A 22,299-nucleotide genomic window follows, 5' to 3' on the forward strand; every position below is an offset into this window, starting at 1 on the left:
GTTATAATTATTTTTGTGGAGTTATAGTCTGAGACTGGGAACATTCTCCCCCAATTTGATGAATTTTTTATATTTTAGAAGAAAAATTTTAACATTGTCTTAAATAGGTAGGACTCTCTTTGATTTGCCACTTTTTTGTTTGGTGTTATGAAAATAATGATTTCTTCCAAGAATCTTTCTCAGAATTAGTTATCTCACTTTTAATCAGTTGCTTTTAAAATGTATACCAATACTCCATAACTTGTTGACTTCAAATATTTGTTAGATAGCAGTTTTCAGGATGAGTAACGTTGGTTTAACTTTCTTTTTCATTATTTTCTCACCTATGTAATTTTCTATGATGTTGCAAAAAGTGTTAATCTAATACTGGCTACCTCTCACTTTTAAGGTGAAAGTGCTTATTTGAAGAAAGGAGAATAAAGAATTAAATTTTTATATTAATAATGAGGTGATTTATTCTGTTTTAATTTTTTCCAAATTGAGTTTGGGAAAAATTTTTAAATGTGGTCAAGATCATCATATAAGGGTCTTGATAAGTGATTTATAATAAGTCATTCTAAAACTCTTAAAGGATTAAACATTTCTTTATATCTTATTGTTTAACACTTATGTTGACTTGTGGTTGATTTTATATTTGCATATGGTTTATTATTGATTAATATTTCTTAGAGAATTACCATCTCTGAACTTTTTCCTTGAGGAAAGACATTACATATGTGAAATTGCTTTGTTTATTAATCATATTGTGAAAATCATTTTGCTTTAGACTATTGACACTCTTTTCTTTGGCTTTTAGTTGCTGAAATCATATACTAGTGGTTGATAGAATGGGTTTTGGAGCCAAACTTTCTGGATTCATATTCCTCTCTCCCTTTTACTAGTTGGGTAACCTTAATGTACCAGGTCTCATTTTTTTCATATGCAAAGTGGAAAAGATAATGACAGCTACCTCTTACTAAAGAGATTAAGGGAGCTTGGAATGGTGCCTGGAATTTAGTAAGCTACTGCTGCTCTTAATTCTGTAATGACAAGAGGGCTAATAGTATTTGCCTATGTTCATACAGAATATATGAATATCTACTCATAGTAATAATAGGCATAGCTAATGGGGAAATCAGAAAAAAAAACAAGTTAATAAATTTTCAAAAATTACTGCTAGGAGAACTAATAGAGTACATTTTCATTTCACTTATCTATTAATTCTCAGAATACATATTCTGTTTATTAAATTCACTGTTCTATAATTATTATTTTTTTTAATACTTCTTAACCAGACAGATTATTTCTGGTTTTTATGGTTAGGACTTGAAAATTTTAGGACAATCTGTCATTGTCAAAAAACAGACCATAGAGTATAAATAATCTCTTCATTTTTGTCTTTATATTTTATATTTCTTATTCATTTTTTGTTTTTCTTAAAAAATACAAGTTTTCATTGCCTTGTTCTTGTATCCCTTGTGTTATTTTGCTTTATCACTTGTCTTTCTCACCCATACTATAGGTATAAAACCTTGATTCACATTCCCAGGATTTTTAAATAGTGAGCTTGTGGTATTCTCAGGTTATTGTAATACCCAATAGTTGGCCAAAACTGCAAATACCTACATTTAGTTGTTCCTGTAAAAGAAAAGTATAACTTTTGTGAATGTGAATCATATGTGTGTGTGTATATATATATATTTGGATGACTCCAAATCTCTGACTTATTTCCTTCAAGGAATAAATGTCTGGACTTCCAAAATGAGTATGTGGTAGAAAAACTACCTTATTGCCTATGTTTGGTGAGGATATGGGAATTTAATTGCATATTTTACAGACTATATCACTTTCCATCTTCTGTGGAACAGATGCAGTCTGTTCCTGGGTCCTACAGAGCAAAATAGCTTTTTGTTTCATGTTTTTGTACTCCTTGGTTTGATTTGAATGTTCTTTGCTCATCTTCTTGTTGTCCATATTCATATATTTGTGGTTTGAGACTGCAGGTATTTTCTGGGTTCATTGAAGATAAAAATTTTTTTTCTCCTTGCTATTTGCTTCAGATTTAAAGGGATCACAAGGAATTAGTTAGATCTTTATCATTTGAAAATGATAAAGTTTGTCATAGCCCTCTTTTAACATAAGCTTTGTAAAGTAAAGCTTATGCAGAACTACTTATAATCAGCCTTCTCTTAATAATAAAATTTGTCCCATTATAAAACAGTTTTAGATAGTAGATATGGTAACACATGCTTGTAGTCCCAGCTACTTGCAAGGATCACCTGAGCCTACAAGTTTGAGACCAACCTGGGCAATATAGTGAGACCCTGTGTTTTTCTTCTGTGTGTCTACTCATCTATTTTTTTCTTTCGATTTGGGCCTGAAATGCTTTTATACAATATTTTTAATACCATTCATACAACATATCTCTACTTTCCTTTCATCATTTATTATTATCACATCTTTCTTCATACCCTTAACTTTCTTGCCTGTCTCTCTTCATTACACTCCCTAGGAAAACCCTGTATCACCTCAGGCACCACACTTGCATCAGAGCACCTGAGCGTGAGTTGGGGGGGGGGTGTTAATTATAATGACTGGACTTTGTGTTATTTTGTCAATGGAGCCTTTTCAATGCTGCCTAGCAAACGCTACAGAATTCCATTACAGAGTTATTTCCACTTTCTTACAAGCTTATACCTTACCCCCTCAAAACTCCTTTCCTATGTTCACACTTAGTTGATTATCTTATACTTTAATGGAGACAGTCAGAAGAGGATCGATCATTCAAGGATTAAATCTACCTATCTGGCTACAGTTATAACATCTATACACTGTCTTTTCTCTTACTACGGTGCCCTGTAAGTCCAGTCCTTGTACTTGGGCAATGAATCTGATCCCTGTATACTTTAGAACATTGTTTTTCAAATTGTTCTCTTTTTTCTGACTTCAATTTGTCCCCTGGGATTAGATAATTCTTATCATTATGCTAATATACTATAATGGCTCCCATCTTTTAGAAATCTTTTGTGTTAGTCTGAATTCCCTCCAGATAACAAAACCAGTTGAAGATATAGTTACCTATTTACACACACACACTCCATACGTACACACTGAAGTAAATTGGACCAATCCAATTAGGAAAGCTGGCAAATTGAAATCTGTAGAATAAGCAAGAAAGCCAGTTGGAAACTCAGGAATTATACAGCCTTGAGTCAGATCTGCAGGGCAAGCCAAAAGCTCAGTATTTCATGCTGCAATCATCAGAATTTCTTCTGAGAAGTTTGTTTTGCTTTTAAACCTGCAACTAATTGGTTGAGACCCACTTACATTATTGTGGGTAATCTTCTTTGTTTAAAATCAACTGAATTTAGATGTTAACCATATCTACAAAATACCTTCAAGGTAACAAGTTGATTAGTGTTTAATTAAATTACTGGCCAAGGTCATCTAGCAAAGGCTGACATATAAGATTAATTATTATAAATCTCTTGTTTCATCATGCCCCTCTAGTTACAGTCCCATCTCTTTCCTTTTCTTTGCTCAAAATCACAAATAATATATATATTCATGGTTTCTACTCAGTATCCTTGTAACTCTCTTTGCACCTACTTCCATCAGGTTTCTGTCTCTACCACTGCACTGCCTGTGTTGTCTTCCAGTCAGCAGTTACCTTTTTGATTGATTTATTTTACCACTACCCCCTTTTTTTTTAAGGGGCATTATAATTATACATAATAGTGGGATTTGTTGTTACATGTTCATGCATGCATACAATATAACAGTATAATTTGGTAAATTTTATTTCCCAGTGTATCCTCTTTTTCTTCACCGGGTCTCCCTCCTCTGTTTACTGGTCTTCCTTCTATTTTCATACAACTCCCACACATTTTTTTCTTCTTTTTTCTCACTAGCATCCATATAGGGTAGAAAACATATGACTCTTGACTTCCTGAGTTTGACTTACTTCACTCAACATCATGTTCTCCAATTCCATCCATTTACCATCAGATTACATTATTTCATTCTTTATGGCTGAATAAAACACCATTGCATATATATACACATTTTCTTTATCCATTCATCTGCTGATGGGCTCCTAGGCTGGTTGGATAATTTGGCTGTGAATTGTGCTGCTATAAACAAGGGTATGCATGTATCACTATAGTATGATGACTTGAATTCTTTAGCATAAATAACAAGAAGTGATATCACTGCATCATAGGGTGGTTTCATTCCTATTCTGTTTTTTTATTATTTTTTCTAGTTACATATTATATTAGGATACATTTTGACATTAATCATGAAAGCATGGAATACAATTTGCTCTAATTCAACCCCCAGCACCTTCTCCCCTTTTTCTTTCTCCCTTCCCCATTACCCTCCCTCTCCCCTACTGATCTGTCTTGTAATTTATGTTTTGTTTTTTTTTTTAATTAGAGTCTTATAGATACACTTAATGTTGGAATTCACTGTGCTATATTCATGTATGTGTTACATGAAAGTTTGGTCAGATTGATTCCACTGTTCTTCCCTTTTCCCATCTTTCCTTTCTCCTCCTCAACCACCTGTGTCTTCTCTGTTGATCTTTCCTTTATTTTGGTACAATTACATTTTTTTGTTGTTGTTCCTTTCTCTTTATTTACAAACACACACACACACACACACACACCTGCCCCTGCTTATTTCGGATTTGCTTCTACATATCAGAAAACATTTGACCTTTGACTTTTGGGAACTGGCTTATTTTACTTAGCTTGTTAGTCTCCATTTTCATCCATTTGCTGGTAAATGCCATGATTTCATTCTTTATGGTTAGTACACCATTGTGTATATATACCTCATTTTCTTTATCCATTCCTCTAATGAAGGGCACATAAGTTGGTTCCGTATCTTGGCTATTGTAAATTGTGCTGCCGTAAACACTGATGTGCTATATTCCTGATATATACTGGTTTTATATCTTTGAGATAAACACAAGAAGTGGGATAACTGGGTCATATAGTAGTTCTATTCTTTAGTATTTTGAGGAAACTTTATCTGATTACCATAGTGGTTATACTAATTTACAATATTGCCAAGAGTGTAAAAGTGTTCATTCCCCCCTGCCCACATATCTTTTCCATTTATTGTTCTTTATATTTTCCATGACTGACACTCTAACTGGAACAAGACAAAATCTCAATGTAGTTTTGATTTGCTTTTTCCCAGTTGCTAATGATGTTGAACATTTTTTCATATATTTGTTTGCCATTTGTACTTCTTTTATAAAGTATCTGTTTAGTTTATTTTTCCATTTATTGTTTAGATTATTTGTGTATTTTTTATTTGAGTCTTTTATATATTCTGGATGTTAATCCTCTGTCAAACGAGTAGCTATCAAAGATTTTCTCCTGTTCTATAAGGTTCTCTCTCCACATTCTTCCTTTCTTTGTTGTGTAGACGCTTCTTAAATTTGAAGCTGTTCCATTTATTAACTCTTGGTGTTATTTTCTGAGCTTTAAGAGTCTATGGAAAAAGTCCCTGCCTGTACCTGTAGGTGAGAATATTGACCCTATCTTTTCTTCTAGCAGTTGCAAAGTTTCCAGTCTAATTTCTAGTTTTTTGGTCCGTTTTGAATTAACTTGGTTCAGGTAAAAGAGAGGAATCAAGTTTCTTCTACATATAGATATAGTTTACCACCATTAGTTAAAAAGGCTGTCTTGTCTTCAGTGTGTTTTTGGCAATGATCTGTCTGGGTTTTTCTGTGTCTTCTGTTCTCTTTTATTGGCCTATGTTTTTATGTCAGTACCATGCAGTTTATATTATTATAACTATGGTATAATTTGATGTCAGGTATTGTGATTCCTCTCCAGCATTCCTTTTTTGTTTTTGAGAGTCTCTTTGTTGAAATGATCTTTTGCTTCCTGCAGTTGCTCTTTCAACTGCTTATTGGTATGATCATTCATTGCCTGCATTTGGTCTCTTATCTCATCCTTTGCTTCACAAATCATTTTAATCAGGTGTAATCTGAAGTCCTTTCTGACATTTCTTCTACCATACTGTCACTGGATTCTCTTAATATAGAATCTAGGTTTGTTTGGATCATTTTCTTCCCTTGTTTTTTCATGTTTTTCATGTATCTTGCCCTCTAGCAGTGCAAATCCTCCCTCTGGGCTTTTTTTTTTTTTTTTTTTTTTGGCAGTGCTGGGGATTGAACCCAGGGCCTTGTGCTTACAAGGCAAGCACTCTACCAACTGAGCTATATCCCCAGCCCCTCCCTCTAGGCTTATAGTGACCCTGTAGGTTTGCAAAACCTTTTCTTTAAGGGGGAGAGCAATATTAGCAGTGCTCAGTTCAGACAGTATGCAACCCAAAACCAAATAGCCCCTATGAGGACATTAACAATATTGTTATAATAAACAGAATGAGTTCAATTATTATCTTCAGTAAAACAAACAGATTTGCAGTAAGGTCTGAATGGTTTTTTTTGTTTGTTTGTTTTTTGTTTTTGTGGTGCTGGGGATTTGAACCCAGGGCCTTGTGCTTACAAGGCAAGCATTCTACCAACTGAGCTATATCCCCAGCCCAAGATCTGCAGTTTCTAATGGAGGACAAAGAGGATGCAGAGGGGTGTAGGATGTAGCTGTTAATGGGATAAGAAAAATAATATAAAGAAGTTCTAGATCATAGAGTGAGAGTGTAATCATAAGAAGTTGGTTGTTAGCATGGGAAAAGGGAGAAAGAGACTCTGAGGGAACAGGTAAACAAAAGGAAAATAGAGCAAGAAAAGTAAAGAAATAAAAACTTAAAATTTTTCAATAAGGAGAAAAAAGAAAATCTATACTATAACAGTCTTATAGTATTCAAACCTCCCAGTCTTCAGTAGCCTGATGTGTGAGAGAGGTACCTAACAATGAGCTGCAAGTCTCCAACAGGTGTCTCAGGATGAGATCTGCCCCACCTAATGATGGGAGATATGGCTTCCAGGATAATCCAAGATGGCTGCTCTGGCTTCCAAATGTGTTTGCAAATGGGGAGCTGCAGCTTAGGGTGTGGGCATGGTTGCCTGGATGTCCTGGAGGCGGGGTACAGTTGGTCGGGCAGGGATCCTGGATGCGGGGTGTTGTCGGTCTGGTTGCCAGATCCTGGAGGCGGGTGCAATCAGTCAGTTTGGGGGTCCTAGTGGTAGGGCACAGTCAGTCAGTCTGGGGGTCCTGGTGGTGGGGAGCAGTCAGTCGATGTGAGGGCCCCGGAGGCAGGGAGTGATCTGTCGGGCTGAGGGATCCTGGAGACAGGACTCAGTCCAGCCAGGGGTCCTACAAGTCCTGCCTGTTGTCTCAAAATGGCGGCAGCCATGTGTATCCAAACCTGCAAGTACTGTGACAGTGAACTTCCAGGCAACAGCAGGCAGCTGGTGTTCCACTTGTGGTCAGTCTGCTGACTGCTGTCGGTCAATCGGGAAGTGAACCTTGGACAGTGGGTAATGGGTAGGTGAAAGGCAGGCAAATGGTGGATGGCAGGCACCAGACAATGAGCAGTCTGCACTCAAAAAGTAGTTGATACAGCATTGGTTTTTTGACTTAGAATTGCTTTGGCTCTTCTGTGTCTTATTTTTTCAGATGAATTTTAGGACTGTTTAGGACTGTTTTTTAGTTCAGTAAATAATGTCATTTGTATTTTGATTAGGATTTCACTGAATCCGTACGTTACTGTTGATAGTGTGACCATTTTAACAGCATTAATTCTTCCTTTCAGTGAACATTGGAGCTCTTTCTACCTTCTTGTGTCTAGTTTTTCAGTGTTCTGAAATTTTCATTGTAGAGGTCTTTCACTTCCTTGGTTAGATTTATTCCTAGTGCTAATTTTTGGGTGTAGGGGGAGCTATTATATAACTAATTGTTTTCCTGACTTTCTGCAAATTGATTGATATATAGGAAGGATTATGTTGATTTCGTATCCTTATCAATTATTTTCTTATTGCCTAGGTCATTGAGCAACTCATAGATGTCACTTTTCTTTCTTCCTAGAACACTGTCTATGCATGTTTTCTGGAAATAAATATTATCCTAGTAGGCTTTAATTAAACTGCAAATATTGAATTATCTTTAAGACTCAATCTTCAGATTTGTTTTTATTAAGTAATGAATAAAGTGTAAAGTAGCCTGTGTCAACTTTTTGTCACTGTAACAGAGTATCTGAAAAAATCAACTACAAAGAGTTTGCTTTGGCTTATGGTTTGTGAGATGTGAGTTTATGGCTAGTTCATTTGTTTTGGGGCTTGTGGTCAGGCAGTACATCATGGTGAAAGGGCATGGTGGCACAAAGCTGCTCATCTGTTGGCAGCTGGAAAGCACAGACAGAGAGGGGTGCTTAGGGAAGAGTATTGGGGGAAAAAATATACCCTCCAAAATTATTCCCCCAGCTCTTCCAAGTAGACCCCACCTCCTAAAGTTTCTACCACTCCCAAAGCTAGGGACCAAGCTGTCAACACATTACAGATCACAATCATAGCACAGTTCCATGGCTTAATTATTTTTCTGAAAAAATAATCATTGTGAGAGGCATAATAGTCATGAGTTCATATTCAAAGTAAAAAACTTTTACATGGTGAAATATCCCTTATCTACCCTGACCATCAAATTCATTTCACTGAAGAAAACCAAAATTCCTAGTTTCTTATATGTGTTAGCAAAAATATTTTATGCCTCTAATAACAAATACAAGTTCAGTGAGAGACAGTGTGCTATAGTGATTGAGAGCTTGGAATATGGAACAGTTCTGCCTGTAGTCAAATTCTACCTGTCACTGGTTGTGTCTTAGCTGATCTGAATACATATATGCAAAGAGCTTAGAAGAATATCTGACTTATGAAAATAAGTGACATTTCTCCTTTCTGCATAAATGATTTACTAATATAAATAACATTTGGCATTTTAGCTCCCCCACTCTCGCAAAAAAACAAAACATACATATAGGGCAAGCTTTTTTTTTTACAACAAACAAATCATACTACCCCACTTTTTTCCCTCTAACCAGTAATTTTTCATTAAATATTTGTGCCATCCAGTTATGGCTCTAAATACCAATGTCTTTTATAGCAGCTTCCTGAAGTTTTGTTTGGTTGACATGGCCACTTAGATATATAATCAGCCAAGAAAAAACAAAACAAACAAAAAACCACTTTCTAGATTCCCTTGTTTCTATTTCTCTCATTGCCTTCATTGTAATTTTAAAAATTTGTTCAGCTATACCCTTAAAATATACTTCATCTGTAACCATTTCTCTCTACCTCTTGTTGCTACCTTAATCCAAGCCATCATCACTTCACTGAATTACCCAAGGGTAAAACTTTTAAATCATCATTTTAAAACTTTTTAAGCAAAAGATTTTTAGTTCTCCTTTACTCTTCTATTTGGTTTCCCTTCTTCCACTTTTACTGTTATGTAGGGGCAGGTACTTTGTTTTGTTCATTTTTTTTTTCTTATATCTCTAACACATTGACCAATGCCTAGTATATGTTGTTTTGGTAGGTGAGTGAGGAAGCACTAAATAAGTGCTTTGTGAACTATGTGGAGTAAAAAACCAGTTTTTGTTTACCAATCTGTCACAATCTAGTACTTTTGTAAAATGCAATAAAATACAATTTAGGAAAAATGAAATATGTATTTATTAGTGTCATTTTATTATTAAATAAAACAGATATAAATTACTATCAGATTGCTGTAAAAATTTCTAAGCACTTTCAGATTTGTACTTATAATTAACTTATAATAAACCTTTTTTGGTAAGCAACTATTTGTAGAGCATACTGAGTAGCACATTACTAGATCATGTTCATCATTCTATAGCTCACAGTTGAAATGTAAAACTAAATGAAGTAGTCTCCTTCAAGACTGCTTCAAGAAGGCACTTCAGAACTTCTGTCATAATATGAAGGCTGAATCCCCATGGATTATATAATAAATTATTGGTAATACTAGTAATACTTGTAAAATCTAATAAATACTCTATATATTACAGTCTTTTAAAGTGGACTAAAGAAAACACAGTTGTCAAGTAGTATGTATCTCATAATTAGAAGGCTACCTCAATACCTGTTTATGTGCTGATAAATGAAGTAAAATGGTGAAATCTTTAAATTTACAGATTTAGAAATATTTTAACAGTGTAAATTATATTATATATGGTACTTTCCTGAAAATGTTTGATCATTTTGCATTTTTTGTTTATTGTAGTAAGTTGATTATTTTCTTGTTTATATATCTGGGCTGAGAAGAGGGTCATTTCATGACAGTTGGAGTTTGGTATCTGGGGTCACAGGAAGACACATAGTGGAAAGCTAAAGTCACTAAACTCAAAAGCCGTGCCTCATCTTCTACTGGTAAATTGCAGACAGGGTTTGTGATAATTTTAATGCTTTCCAAATCCTTATACTTCAATTCATTTTGGTTTAGAGATCCAGAAGTTTATACTGAACCCCTGTTAGTTATCACTTTGTGTCGTCAGAATGCCTCACTCAGTTTGTCCCAGATCCTTTGGTCTTTGAGCTGTTTACCTTCCTAATACAGATTAATTTTGAAAGCATTTTTATCCTTCCTTATAAAATCAAATATTCTGCGATTGTGTATAAATAAACCTGCAAAATCACTAATTTGTGTTTTGAAACACAAATATTTCTCAATGTATTATTTGAGATACTGTATCTTAGGAAAAGAAGTATTAGATGCATTTCTAAATTGTCATTAACTTAAATGGTGCATTCATTTTCAGAGTTTTTGTTTTATATTTTGGTTTTAGGGCAGCATCAAACACTGTTAACATGAAACTGGCCAAAATGTAGTTTTAGAAGAACATTGGGTGTGTGCAGATAGATCAATAATAGATTAATAGATAGGTAAATAGACAACAATCCAGCATTATTTATGTTTGTTACATATGTAATTAAAGGGAAATAGAATTTTAAAAGACAATGTTTCCTCCTTTTTAGTTAAACTGATATGTTAGCAAATACATGAATTAGTCCCAAGCACTGAACAGTTCACTTTTTATTAGTGAACATTTATATTTGTGGATGAATTACCTAAAAGGAACAAAAGGGGAAATTATTTACCAGCACAAACTGTCTTATTCCTTTACCGTTATTTCCCATACTCTATCTCAACAGTGAAGATAAGCATGAATGAATAGACAAATCAAAATTGAGATTTAAGTTCATACTTGTTGAATAGATGATTTAAAAACAGAAGTTTGAAAATATTTAGTAGGATTTACAAATACTAAGTGAACACTTAAGGATACATTAACACTGTGACTGAAGAGAGTAGGTCAATTAGAAGTTCACAGAATGCATTTTTTTTTTTTTTTAAAGAATTCAGTAGGATCGGTGTGTTTTTTAGGAGTCAGAAATTGTGCAATTCATTGAGGTGAAGAACAGAGGGGAGAGGACCATCTTTGGGGATAAGGATCATAATAATAAACATTTAAAGGAACTTTGATGTGTGTACATAACATTAAGGAAGCATTTGTACACACAGATCTGGTGGGTCATAAGAGAGAGATAAGCTTGATTAGTATGCCAACACTAAGGTGTGGGTATTTGGAAGTAGAGGGAGAAGATTGTTTAAGGTGTTGCTTAAATCTTTCTGACAGGATGAAGCTTTTTTAAGTAGGCAGTGTTAACAAGCCCAGCAGTTCTCTCTCAAAGTTGAGAAAATTATGTTCAAGACTAAGAAAAATGAGTTTATTTCTATAAAATTGCCATTTTGAAAAGTTTAAATTATCCCTGGGTTATAATGCAAATAGATTTTTTTCTTTAATTTCTTTGCTTTATAAATTTGTAATCTTTTGGGTGAAAGTTTTGTTTTGTAGGCAAATATTATAATATTCCTTTATTTCATAGCCATGAAGCTCATGACTGCTCTGGTGAATGTTGCCTTAAACCTCAGTATTCATCAAGATAATACACAGAGACAATATGAAGCTGAGAGAAATAAAATGATTGGGAAAAGAGCCAATGAAAGGTTGGAATTACTACTTCAGAAACGCAAAGAGGTAAATAAGTTTCATTGTGTAACTGATGGAATATGTAGTAAATATAAGTAGGGGTTTTTTGTTGTTCTCTGCTGAAAGGTTCATATTTTTAAATTTTATTTTTAATTTGTTTAATCTTGAAGTTCTCAAACGAAACTGGCATATTCACTGGTTTTTGGCTATGTGCTCTCTGATGGCAGACAAGGATCAGAAACAGTTTTTCAAAGAAGGCCATCTGAACCTTAGTAAACTCAGAAAAGTTGTCCAGGTATGGACTCAGAACGCATAGAAAATACTAAAATCACAACTGTAGGCCAGCAAAGCTGTATTTCTAGGAGAAAACCAAAGTCTACTGACATATAAAGACATTCCTGTAAATTAGATTGGTCCAGATTTTGTTTGATGTTGTTTATGTTGTTCTCTTTTGTTTTTTGCTGTGCTCATGATTGAACCCAGGAATTCATGCAAGCTAGGCAGGCATTCTACCACTGAACTGCACCTCCATTCCTTGGTCCCAGTTTTAGAATGACATATTTTTTTTCCTTTTGGGTACTGGGGATTGAAACCAGAGACACTTTACCACTGAGCTACATTCCTAGCCATTTTTATTTTTTATTTTGAGACAGGGTCTTGCTAAGATGCTGGGGCTGGCCTGAAACTTGCAATCCTCCTGCCTTAGCCTCCCAAACTGCTGGGATTACATGCATGCACTATGGCTCCTGGCTTAGAATGACATTTTTATATATATGTTGAAACTTATTTTAGACTGGATTTTTAATAGGAACATTTTTGTTCATCAAATTAGAACTAAAATTTTTAGAATTGTAATGAACTACCTTTTAACTTGAAAAAAGTATCACATTGCTGAAAAGGAACTGTATATGCATATGAATAATGGGTTATTAATGGGTAAGAAAAAACAATATATCTGTGATGTCTTTATTTTCCTTACTGTATAAGTTTAATAGGACTGCTAAAATGAAGTACCACAAATTGAGTGACTTAAACAAGAGCAATTCATTTTCTTATACTTTTGGATGATAACGATCCAAAATTAGAGTGCTGGCAAGGCCATGTTCTCTGAAGGCATTAGGGGAAGATATGTTCTAGGCTTCTGTCCTAGCAGCGTGACTCCAGTCTTCATATGTTATTCTTCCTGTGTTATGTGTGTCTGTCTTCAAATCTATTCTATTTTTAACAACATAAGTCATGTTGAATTAGGGGTCCACTCTACTCTAGTATGACCCCATCTTTAAGAATTCTATCTGCCACAAACTATTTCCGAATAGGGTCATATTCATAGTTACTGTGCATTAGAACTGAAACATAGAAGTTTTTGAAGAATATGTTTTGACATCTAACACACTGTGCTTCAAATGTAGTGGAGGCATATATTGCAGCAGGGTCTTATTAATAAGTATTGCTGACTAAAATGCAGGACTCTTTTGAATTAGTTTTCTATAGTAAATAATGCAAAAGTAATTTTTATAATTTACAGTGTTACAATAATTTGAATGATATATTCAAACAATACAAATGGTCTCCCTTATAATGGTATTACTTAAAACTATTTTTAGTTTACAGTGGAACATAAGCCATATATATTTAGCACAAAACTGTGCTTTGAATTTTGATTTTCAATTTTTTTTCAGGCTAGCAATATATATATATATAGTACTATACTCATTCTTTCCTGATGCTGGACAGTATTGATTCACATTCAGCTACATAATTATAATACTTTCTGTAGTATGCTATATTGCCAGTAGTTTTTAGATATTGTGTCGTCAGTTTTTTTTATCCCATCATGGCTACAAAATGCCTAACCATGTGTATGCATTAAATGTTCAACACTCTATTATAAAATAGGCTCAGTGTTAAATGATTGCCCATTGGTAGGCTAATAGTGTAAGTGTTCTGAGCATGTTTAAGGTGGGTTAGGCTATGCTGTGATATTTGATAGTTTAAGTGTGTTAAGTGCATTACTGTCTTAACAATATTTTAAACTTTAAGTGGAGTGATCAGGACATAACCCCATCCTAAGTTGAGGAACATCTTTCTCTGTTCTCAACCTTTTTTCAGTAAAATCTGAAATACATACAGCAAAGAATAAGTCTGAAGGAATTTTATTGTCACATTTGTGTGTGTGTGTTGTGTGTGTGTGTGTGTGTGTGTATAGCAATAGCAAATGTATTACTGGATATTACTTAATACACAGCAGATTATAAAACAAATTGGAATAATAAATGCCATATTGAATGTTACTTTATAGCAGTGCTTTTGAGTAGTAAATAAAATTTAACTGATCAGTGATGTTGCCTGAAACTTATCTTTCCTGTAGTATTTTATTTTGTTCCTGCATTACACCACTGGTGGCCAGAATCCTTTCTGTTTTTTTTCCACCTTCTATTTGGGGAACCTGGCCTACTTTCAGTTATGAACTACTCAGATGGAAAATAATATTTGGATACTTTAGATGGAAGTAGGAAGTTCTTGTAGAATGACAAATATGTTGATCATTGATGATCTCTCATCTAAGGAAGACAACACTAAGCCAAGGACCTGGTTTGGTGAGATGTGTAGAAATTTAGGCCTGCTCATAAAGATGATGATACTTTGGAGATAGGAGCCTGATCACCCCTCCTCATTTGTTACTATGTAGTACATGTCTATTTCTTCTTCTTCTTATTCTTCTTCTTCTTCTTTTTTTTTTTTCTTCTTTTTTTGGTAAAAGGAGGTTGAACCCAGATGCACTTTACTACTGAGCTGCATCCTCAGTTCTTTTTTTTTTTTTTTTTTTTTTTTTTTATTATATATATCTATATATTTCTTTAATTTTTTGGTACCAGGGATTGAACTCAGGGGCACTCAACCACTAAACCACATCCCCAGCCCTATTTTTGTATTTTATTCAGAGACAGGGTCTCCCTGAGTACTCTGCTTAGTGCCTCACTTTTGCTGAGGCTGGCTTTGAACTTGTGATCCTCCTGCCTCAGCCTTCCCAACCACCGGGATTACAGGCACGTGCCATCCTGCCCAGGTAGTGGTTTATATTTTTTATTTTTTTAGACAGGGTCTCACCAAGTTGCTGAGGGTCTTGCTAAGTGGCTTCAACTGCCCTCAAACTTTAATTTCTCCTGCCTCATCCTCCTGAGTCCTTTAAATTACACTGCTGTGATGTGCACTGCTGTTCCCAGCTAGTGTATGTCTAGATAGAGACAGGAAGAGATTTCAAAATCAAGGTGGTAAAGCTGTAGAAATAATGCAAATATACTGGTTATTTCAGACATCTGTTGCATAGTGAGAGAAAGGATAGCTAACTACCCAGAATAATGATAATTAGGATTTTAAAACAGTTGGAACTGTTCATTTCAAATAAAATGGCCAGTATTTCAATTTAAATTTTTTGCTTTTTTTCTTTTTCCCCCAGCTACAAGAAAACCAGGATGAAATTGAAAATATGATGAACTCTATTTTTAAGGGCATATTCGTTCATAGATACCGGTAAGGGATTTTTAAAGTCGTTTAGAAACTCCTTAACTTAAATAATTGTTGCTTGTTTGTAACACAGGCTAATTGTAAAGCCATAACGCTCTACCAGTTATTACTTTTGTTTTCTGGAAAACAACTGTGGCTATAAATGCTATGTAAATGACATGTGGAGGATATGCACTTATTACTGCCACATTCTTCCAAACTCAGAACATCTAGTGTTGGAGGTAGCCTATGTGCTTGGCATTTGTACTAATAGAATATTAATTAATGTGATCATTAAATTAATGTGACCTTACTAATTTTTTCACATTTGAAAAAATTAAATACTCTACTTCTTGACCTGTGTTACTGTCTTGTTTAATGATCAAATTAATGACTAATCTTTTTTAAACATGTCTGTTAAGATAAGAGGAAAGAGTACAAGAATGGACTACTTCTGAAGATAATGGAAAACTGTCTTCACTCAAACCTTCAGTTGTATACAAGAAAGCAGGAATTGTTAGCAAAGTATTTAAAATCCTCTCTACCCCCTACTTCATTACAAATGAGTTTAGTTTGTCTTTCTGTGAAGTCATAAAACTTTGAAAATACTGCCTTATAAAAGAGCATATTTGACATAAAATTAATGGATCATATAGTACCTATATTTCTGTTACTTAGATGCAAATATATGTATAGGTAGATACACTCCAATAGAAGAACTATTTTCAGTTAGATTTGAAACTGTAGTGGGTAAATTAATATAAAATGGTAGTTTAAAAGAGGAAATTGCGTGTAGGTGTGTGTTTATATATATAGCTTTGAAATTTTAGCTGAACTTAAACATTTTAACTCAAAAGTATAAAAACATCTTTTGAAACAGGACCAAGGCTTTTAGTTTTTGTATGAATACTCTAGTTGGATCTTTATATCCTCTTTTTTGCATATACCATGTATGTAATGCATTATTGACCTATTTATTTAAAAAAAAAGAACTTACATATATATGGCTTGTAGTAATGTAATCTTTTGTTCTTTGCAAATGCATAATTGAGGTAAAATGCATATTTAATTGTATAATTGGTAAGTTTTGACATATTGTGTACCTGAAAAACCACAAGATAATTAATACATCTGTGATCCTTAGAAGTTTTTTCTTGGCACTTTGTAGTTCCTCCCTACTCCTTTCTGGTCACTTTGCCGTCCCATCATCCTTAAGCAATTATTGATTGCTATTTGATTTATGGTTTTCTTTTAGACTGTTATAGCAATAGAATTATACAATATACATTTCTCATTTTGTTGTTTTGATCTTTTTTTCTCTAAGAAATATTAGAGTCTTTCACCATTAACTGTATTGTTTATTGTAAGTTTTTCATAGATGCCATCTGCCAGATTGAGGAAGTTTTTTCGTTTGTTTGTTCGTTCTTCAGAAAGTTATTTAAAATATTTTTTTAGTTGTCAATGGATCTTTTATTTTATTTATTTATATGTGGTGGTGAGTATTGAACCCAGTGCCTTGTGCATGCTAGGCAAGTGCTCTACCACAACTCCAGCCCCTTTTCAAAAAGTTTTAATTCAGAACATATGTTGAATTTTGTGAATTGCTTTTCTGCGATCATTAGAGATCATTGTGTAATTTTCTTTTCTAACATTGTCAATGTGATGAACTGAGTTGATTGACTTTCAGATGTTAACATTAATTCATGGGTCAAAACCCACAATCATGTTATATTTTTTTCATTTACTTTTTTCATGATATATTTTTAAATATTTATTATTGGATGTTATTTGCTAAATATTTTCCTAAGAAGTTTTGTATATATATTAATATATATATTAATCTCTTTATTTTAATGAATGTCTCTGACTACTTTAGGTATAAGGATAACAACACTGACCTTGTAGATTGATCTGCATTCTGACCATACCACCTTCTTTGAGTAGCTTTTAAGTATGTTTTTTAAATTAGGTAATATAGTATTCCTACTTTGTTCTTCCTTTTCAAAATTGATTTGAGTATTATAGGTCCTTTGCAGAATATAAATGTGGGGATGAACTTGTCCTATTTTACACAGAAGCTTCTGAAATTTTCATAGGAATTATAGTGAATCAGTTCATTTCTAATTTGTTTTCATATTTTATCTTATAACTCCGATTTTATTATTGTGTTGATTGTTCCCTGCTGTTACATTAAAATACAGGTTTTTTTTTTTTTAATTTCTGGGAAGTAATTTTATTCTAACAATTTTGGTCAGGGTGTGGTGAGTTTTGTTTCATTCTGGTTTTTGTAGATTGTGTAGAACTTTCTACATAAAGACACTGTCATCTTTGAATAAAGAGAGTTTTAGTTTTTGCTTCTATTATCTCTCCATTCTTTTCCTTAAAGGTATCTTTGCTTCTATTTGACATATCCTAATTGTAAAAATTTATGGGGCATCATCTGACATTTAATACATGCATACCAGTGTAATGATGATGTCAATAATTAGCTTACCTGTCACTTCAGACATTTATTTATTTATTGTGTGTGTGTGGTAGGAACATTTAAAATCCTCTCTACCCCCTACTTTGAAATATTCAATTAATTGTTGTGAACTATATAGTTAGGCTATACTATAAAACATTAGGAGTTCTTTTTCCTAACCAACTGTACCTCTCTACCTGTTAATAATCCACTCTCTTTCTCATTTTCCCACACCCTAATCAGACTCTGTCCACCACCATTCTATTCTCCACTTCTTTGAGATCCAACTTGTATTCTATATATGTCAAAGAACATAGAATATTTGTCTTTCTGTGTCTGATTTGCTTCATTTAACATAATGTCTTCTATTTCATCTCTGGTGTCACAGAGGACAGGATTTCATCCTTTTATGACTGAATGATATTTCATTGTATACACACATCACATTTTCATTATCCATTCCTTTGTCAGTGGATGCCTAAGGTTAATCCTTTGTTGACCATTGCTATACTGTCTTTTTCACAAAGTCTATTTGTGTCTTTTACTCCTTTGAAAATTAGATTGTTTTTTATTAACTGGTATATTTTAGATATTAGTACCTTGTCAGATGAGTGGTTTGCAGATATTTTCTCCTGTTCTGTCAGTTGTCTTCATTTTAGTGATTGATTTCACTTTCGTGCACAAGCTTTTAATTTATGATAAACTATAATATTTATCACATATTTTGTTACCTATGTTTATGAATTGATAGCAAAAAATATCTTTTCCCAGACCAATGTACTGATACATTTCTCTATATTTTCTTCTAGTAGTTTTATAGGTACTGGTCTTACATTTAATTCTTTTATCATTTTTAGTAGATTTTGTTTATATAGTGATAGTTTTCTTACTGTGCATATGTATATCCAGTTTCCCTGGTAGAGTTCAAGGAAGAAACTTTCCATTCCTCAGTGTATGCTGTGGTACCTTATCCAAAATCATTTGGCTGTAATTATGTGAATTTATCTCTAGAAGCTCTGTTCTGTTGTACTCTGTATATCTTTATGCTGGCACCATTCTGTTTTGGTTACTATAACTTCGTAATATCTTTTGAAGTCAGGTAGTGCCTTCAGTTTTATTATTTTTGCTCAGGATTGCTTTGGCTATTTGGTACCTTTTGTGATTGCGTAAAACATTTAAGTTTGTTTTTTCTATTTCTGGGAAACATTTGTTTTGTTAGGAATAATATTGAATTTGTAGATTAGTTTGAGTACCATGTACATCAGTTCATGAACAGGAAATGTCTTTCCATTTATTTGTATCCTCTTTAATTCATTTCTCAGCGTTTTGTAATTTTTGTTGTAGAGATTAGTCACTCATTGCTTAAGTTTATTCCTAGATATTTTATTTTACTTCATTTTGTAGGTAATATGGATGGAGCTATTCTATTGATTTCTTTCTCAGCAATTTTGTTTTTGGTATCTTAAAAAACGCTATTGATTTTTGCTAATTTTCATATCCTGCAACCTTAATGAAATTTATCCCTTTTAACAGTTTTGAGAAGAGGCTTTAGGTTTTTCTACATATAAAATTATGTCCTCTGTAAACAAAAATAATTTGACTTCCTTCTTTGTTATTTGGATGCCCTTTATTTTCTTCTCTTGCTTTATTCCTCTGCCTAAGACCTCCAATATTGTATTGAATGAGAACAGTGAAAATAGACATCCTTATCTTTTTCCTGATGTTAGAAGTAATGATGTCAGCTTTTGCCTGTTCAGAGTCTTGGTTATAGTTTTGTCAGATGTGGCCTTCATTATCTCGAGGTACATTCCTTTTTTATCTATTTTTTTGAGAGTTTTTATCACAAAGGGACATGAAATTTTATTGAATATATTTTTTCTGCCCACAGAGAGGAATTTAATCAATTTACATTTAAGTTAATATTGATGAGTAAAGACATCCTCCTGGTGTTTTTATTTTTGTTTTTGTAATGGGGATTGAAGCCACGGACACATTACCTCTGAATCACATCCCTAACCCTTTTTATTTTTCATTTTGAAACAGGGTCTCACCAGGTTGCTTAGAGTGTCCCTAAATTGCTGATGCTGGCCTCAAACCTAAGATCATCCTAACTCAGCCTCTGTAGCCACTGGGATAGGAGGCATGTGCCACCACACCTGACTTGTTAATTTTTTTCTAATAGTTTTGTATATTCTTCCTTTTTTCCTCTCTTGTGGTGTGATATTTTCTGTATTTATAAGACATGGTTCTCACTCTAAGGACGTAGTTCAGGAGGTAGGGTGTTTGCTGGCATGTATAAAACTCTGGGTTAAGTTTCTTCAGAAGGAATTTATTTCTCCTTCACATCTGAAGAATAGCTGATAGATATGGTATTCTTGGTTGGCATGTTTTGTATCTCATTCTTTCCTCAACTGGAAGATTTTATTTATTTTTATTGGTGTATAATATGCAGAATAGGGTACTTTATTTTGGGCATATTGGTACCTATATAACAATTAAATCAGTTTTATTCCCAAGTACTTACCCTTGGCCTCCCTTTTCCCCCTTCCCCATCCTCTCCCTTAGCCCTCATAGTCTCCCTTATACTTTCATAAGATCCCTTTTTTCCTTTTTTTTTCCCCCTTTTGTCTCCATATATGAGAGAAAAGATAACAACACTTCACATTCTGATTCTCAATTGGCTTAATGTTAGGCTCACCAATTTCATCCATCTTTCTGCAAAATGACTTGATTTCATTATTCTTTATGGGTGAATAGAAGTGTATTGTGCTTGTATATCACATTTTCTTTATTAGTTCCTCCTTTGATGGACACCTAGGCTGGTTCCATAACTTGAGTATTGTGAACTCTACTGCTATGAATGTGGGCATGCATTACATTTTTACAGCATGCTGACTTTTTAGTTCTTTAAACAGATAACAAGGAATGTTATAGCTGGATCATGTGGTGGTTCCATTTCTAGTCTTCTGAGGTCTTTCGAGGAACCTCTATACTGACTTCCATGGGGACTCTATATATAGTATATTTGCACCAACAGTTTATAAGAGTTGATTTCCCTATGTCCTCACCAACATTTATGGTTGTTTTTATTCATGGTGATTGTCATTCTGACTGTAAAAATGAAATATCATGATAGATATTGAAATTTTTTTCATTTATTTGTTGACCATTTTCCTTCTTTTGAGCAGTGTCTGCTGAACTCATTTGTTCATACTGACTGGAGTTTGGTTTGGGGCATTTTGTTTCTGGGTTTTTTCACTTGTGTGTCTGTGTCTGTTTCTTGAGTTCTTTACAAATTCTGAATATTAATCCCCTGTCAGAAGACTAACAGGCAACAATTTTGTCCATTCTGTTGCCTGTTCCTACATCATATTGTTTCATTTGCTGTTCAGAAGCTTTTTAATTTTAAGCCATCCCATTTATTTATTCTTGGAATTATTTCCTGAAGTATAGGAGTTCTGTTGAGGAAGCTACTGCCTACCCTATTCGTAGTGTTTTCGCTGGTTTTTCTAGTGATTGTCCAGTTTCTGATCTAATTTCTAGCTCTTTTTTTAAAAATATTTTTTAGTTGTAGACGGACACAGTACTTTTATTTTATTTACCTTTTTTCTCACGCTTATGTTTATTAAAAACTGACAAGCAAACAAAACTTGTACAGAAAATATTCCAAGTCATTTACCACTTTCAAACAGTAATCATGAGACACATTATCGCCTAGGGCCCCTTCGTCCTCTTCCTCTACTTTGGCCTCGGCCTCTTCCTGCAAAGTTTCCCTTTTCTTAGATTTCACCTTAGATTCAATATGCATAAGCAGTGTGTCCAGAGGTAAGCTGTCTGGTAGAATAAACTATTGAATGTTATTTCCCCAAGTACTCAAAATGTTTCCAGCTGAACAGGTTCTGTTTTTCACTCATTTTCACAGCTTTAAGATGTGTATTCATGCTGACATCTACACCTGTAATTGTTCCATGGACCTGTTCCATTCTTCATTTCAGTGGTTACAGTCTCATGGCTCAGTTTCATCAAAAATCTCACAAGCTTCATCCTAGCGGCGCCAATAGTGCACAATATCAGACAACTGAAGACCCACCAACTAAGAGTTATGAACGCCTGGATTTATTTATTTATTTATTTATTATTATGTGGTGCTAAGGATTGAACCCAGTGCCTCACATGTTCCAGGCAAGCATTTTACCACTGAGCCACAACCCCAGCCCCTAATTCCTAGCTCTTTAATCCATTTTGAGTTGACTTTTGTGCAGGGTGAGAGATAGGGATCTAGTTGGTTTTTTTTTTTCACTTATGGATGTTGTTGTAGTTTGGATATGAGGTGTTCCCCCAAAACTCCTCTATATTCAAGCAGGTATATT

The 22,299-nt window shown here is 33.9% G+C and overlaps 1 protein-coding gene and 1 pseudogene across 3 annotated transcripts in view; one reads left to right on the forward strand and one right to left on the reverse strand.

Moving 5' to 3' along the window:
* The window catches only part of Stag1 (stromal antigen 1), a 378,160-nt gene that overhangs the window by 216,719 nt on the left and 139,142 nt on the right, over positions 1-22,299 (forward strand). For all 3 annotated transcript variants that reach the window (XM_047563511.1, XM_047563510.1, XM_047563509.1), the window contains 2 exons: positions 11,858-12,009; positions 15,419-15,492. In XM_047563511.1, the coding sequence (XP_047419467.1) occupies positions 11,858-12,009; positions 15,419-15,492 (226 nt within the window). The remainder of the gene's footprint in view (positions 1-11,857; positions 12,010-15,418; positions 15,493-22,299) is intronic.
* On the reverse strand, positions 21,637-21,973 carry LOC124992574 (small nuclear ribonucleoprotein Sm D1-like; annotated as a pseudogene).

Source organism: Sciurus carolinensis, chromosome 9 (assembly GCF_902686445.1).
Source record: "Sciurus carolinensis chromosome 9, mSciCar1.2, whole genome shotgun sequence".
Lineage (NCBI taxonomy): Eukaryota > Metazoa > Chordata > Mammalia > Rodentia > Sciuridae > Sciurus > Sciurus carolinensis.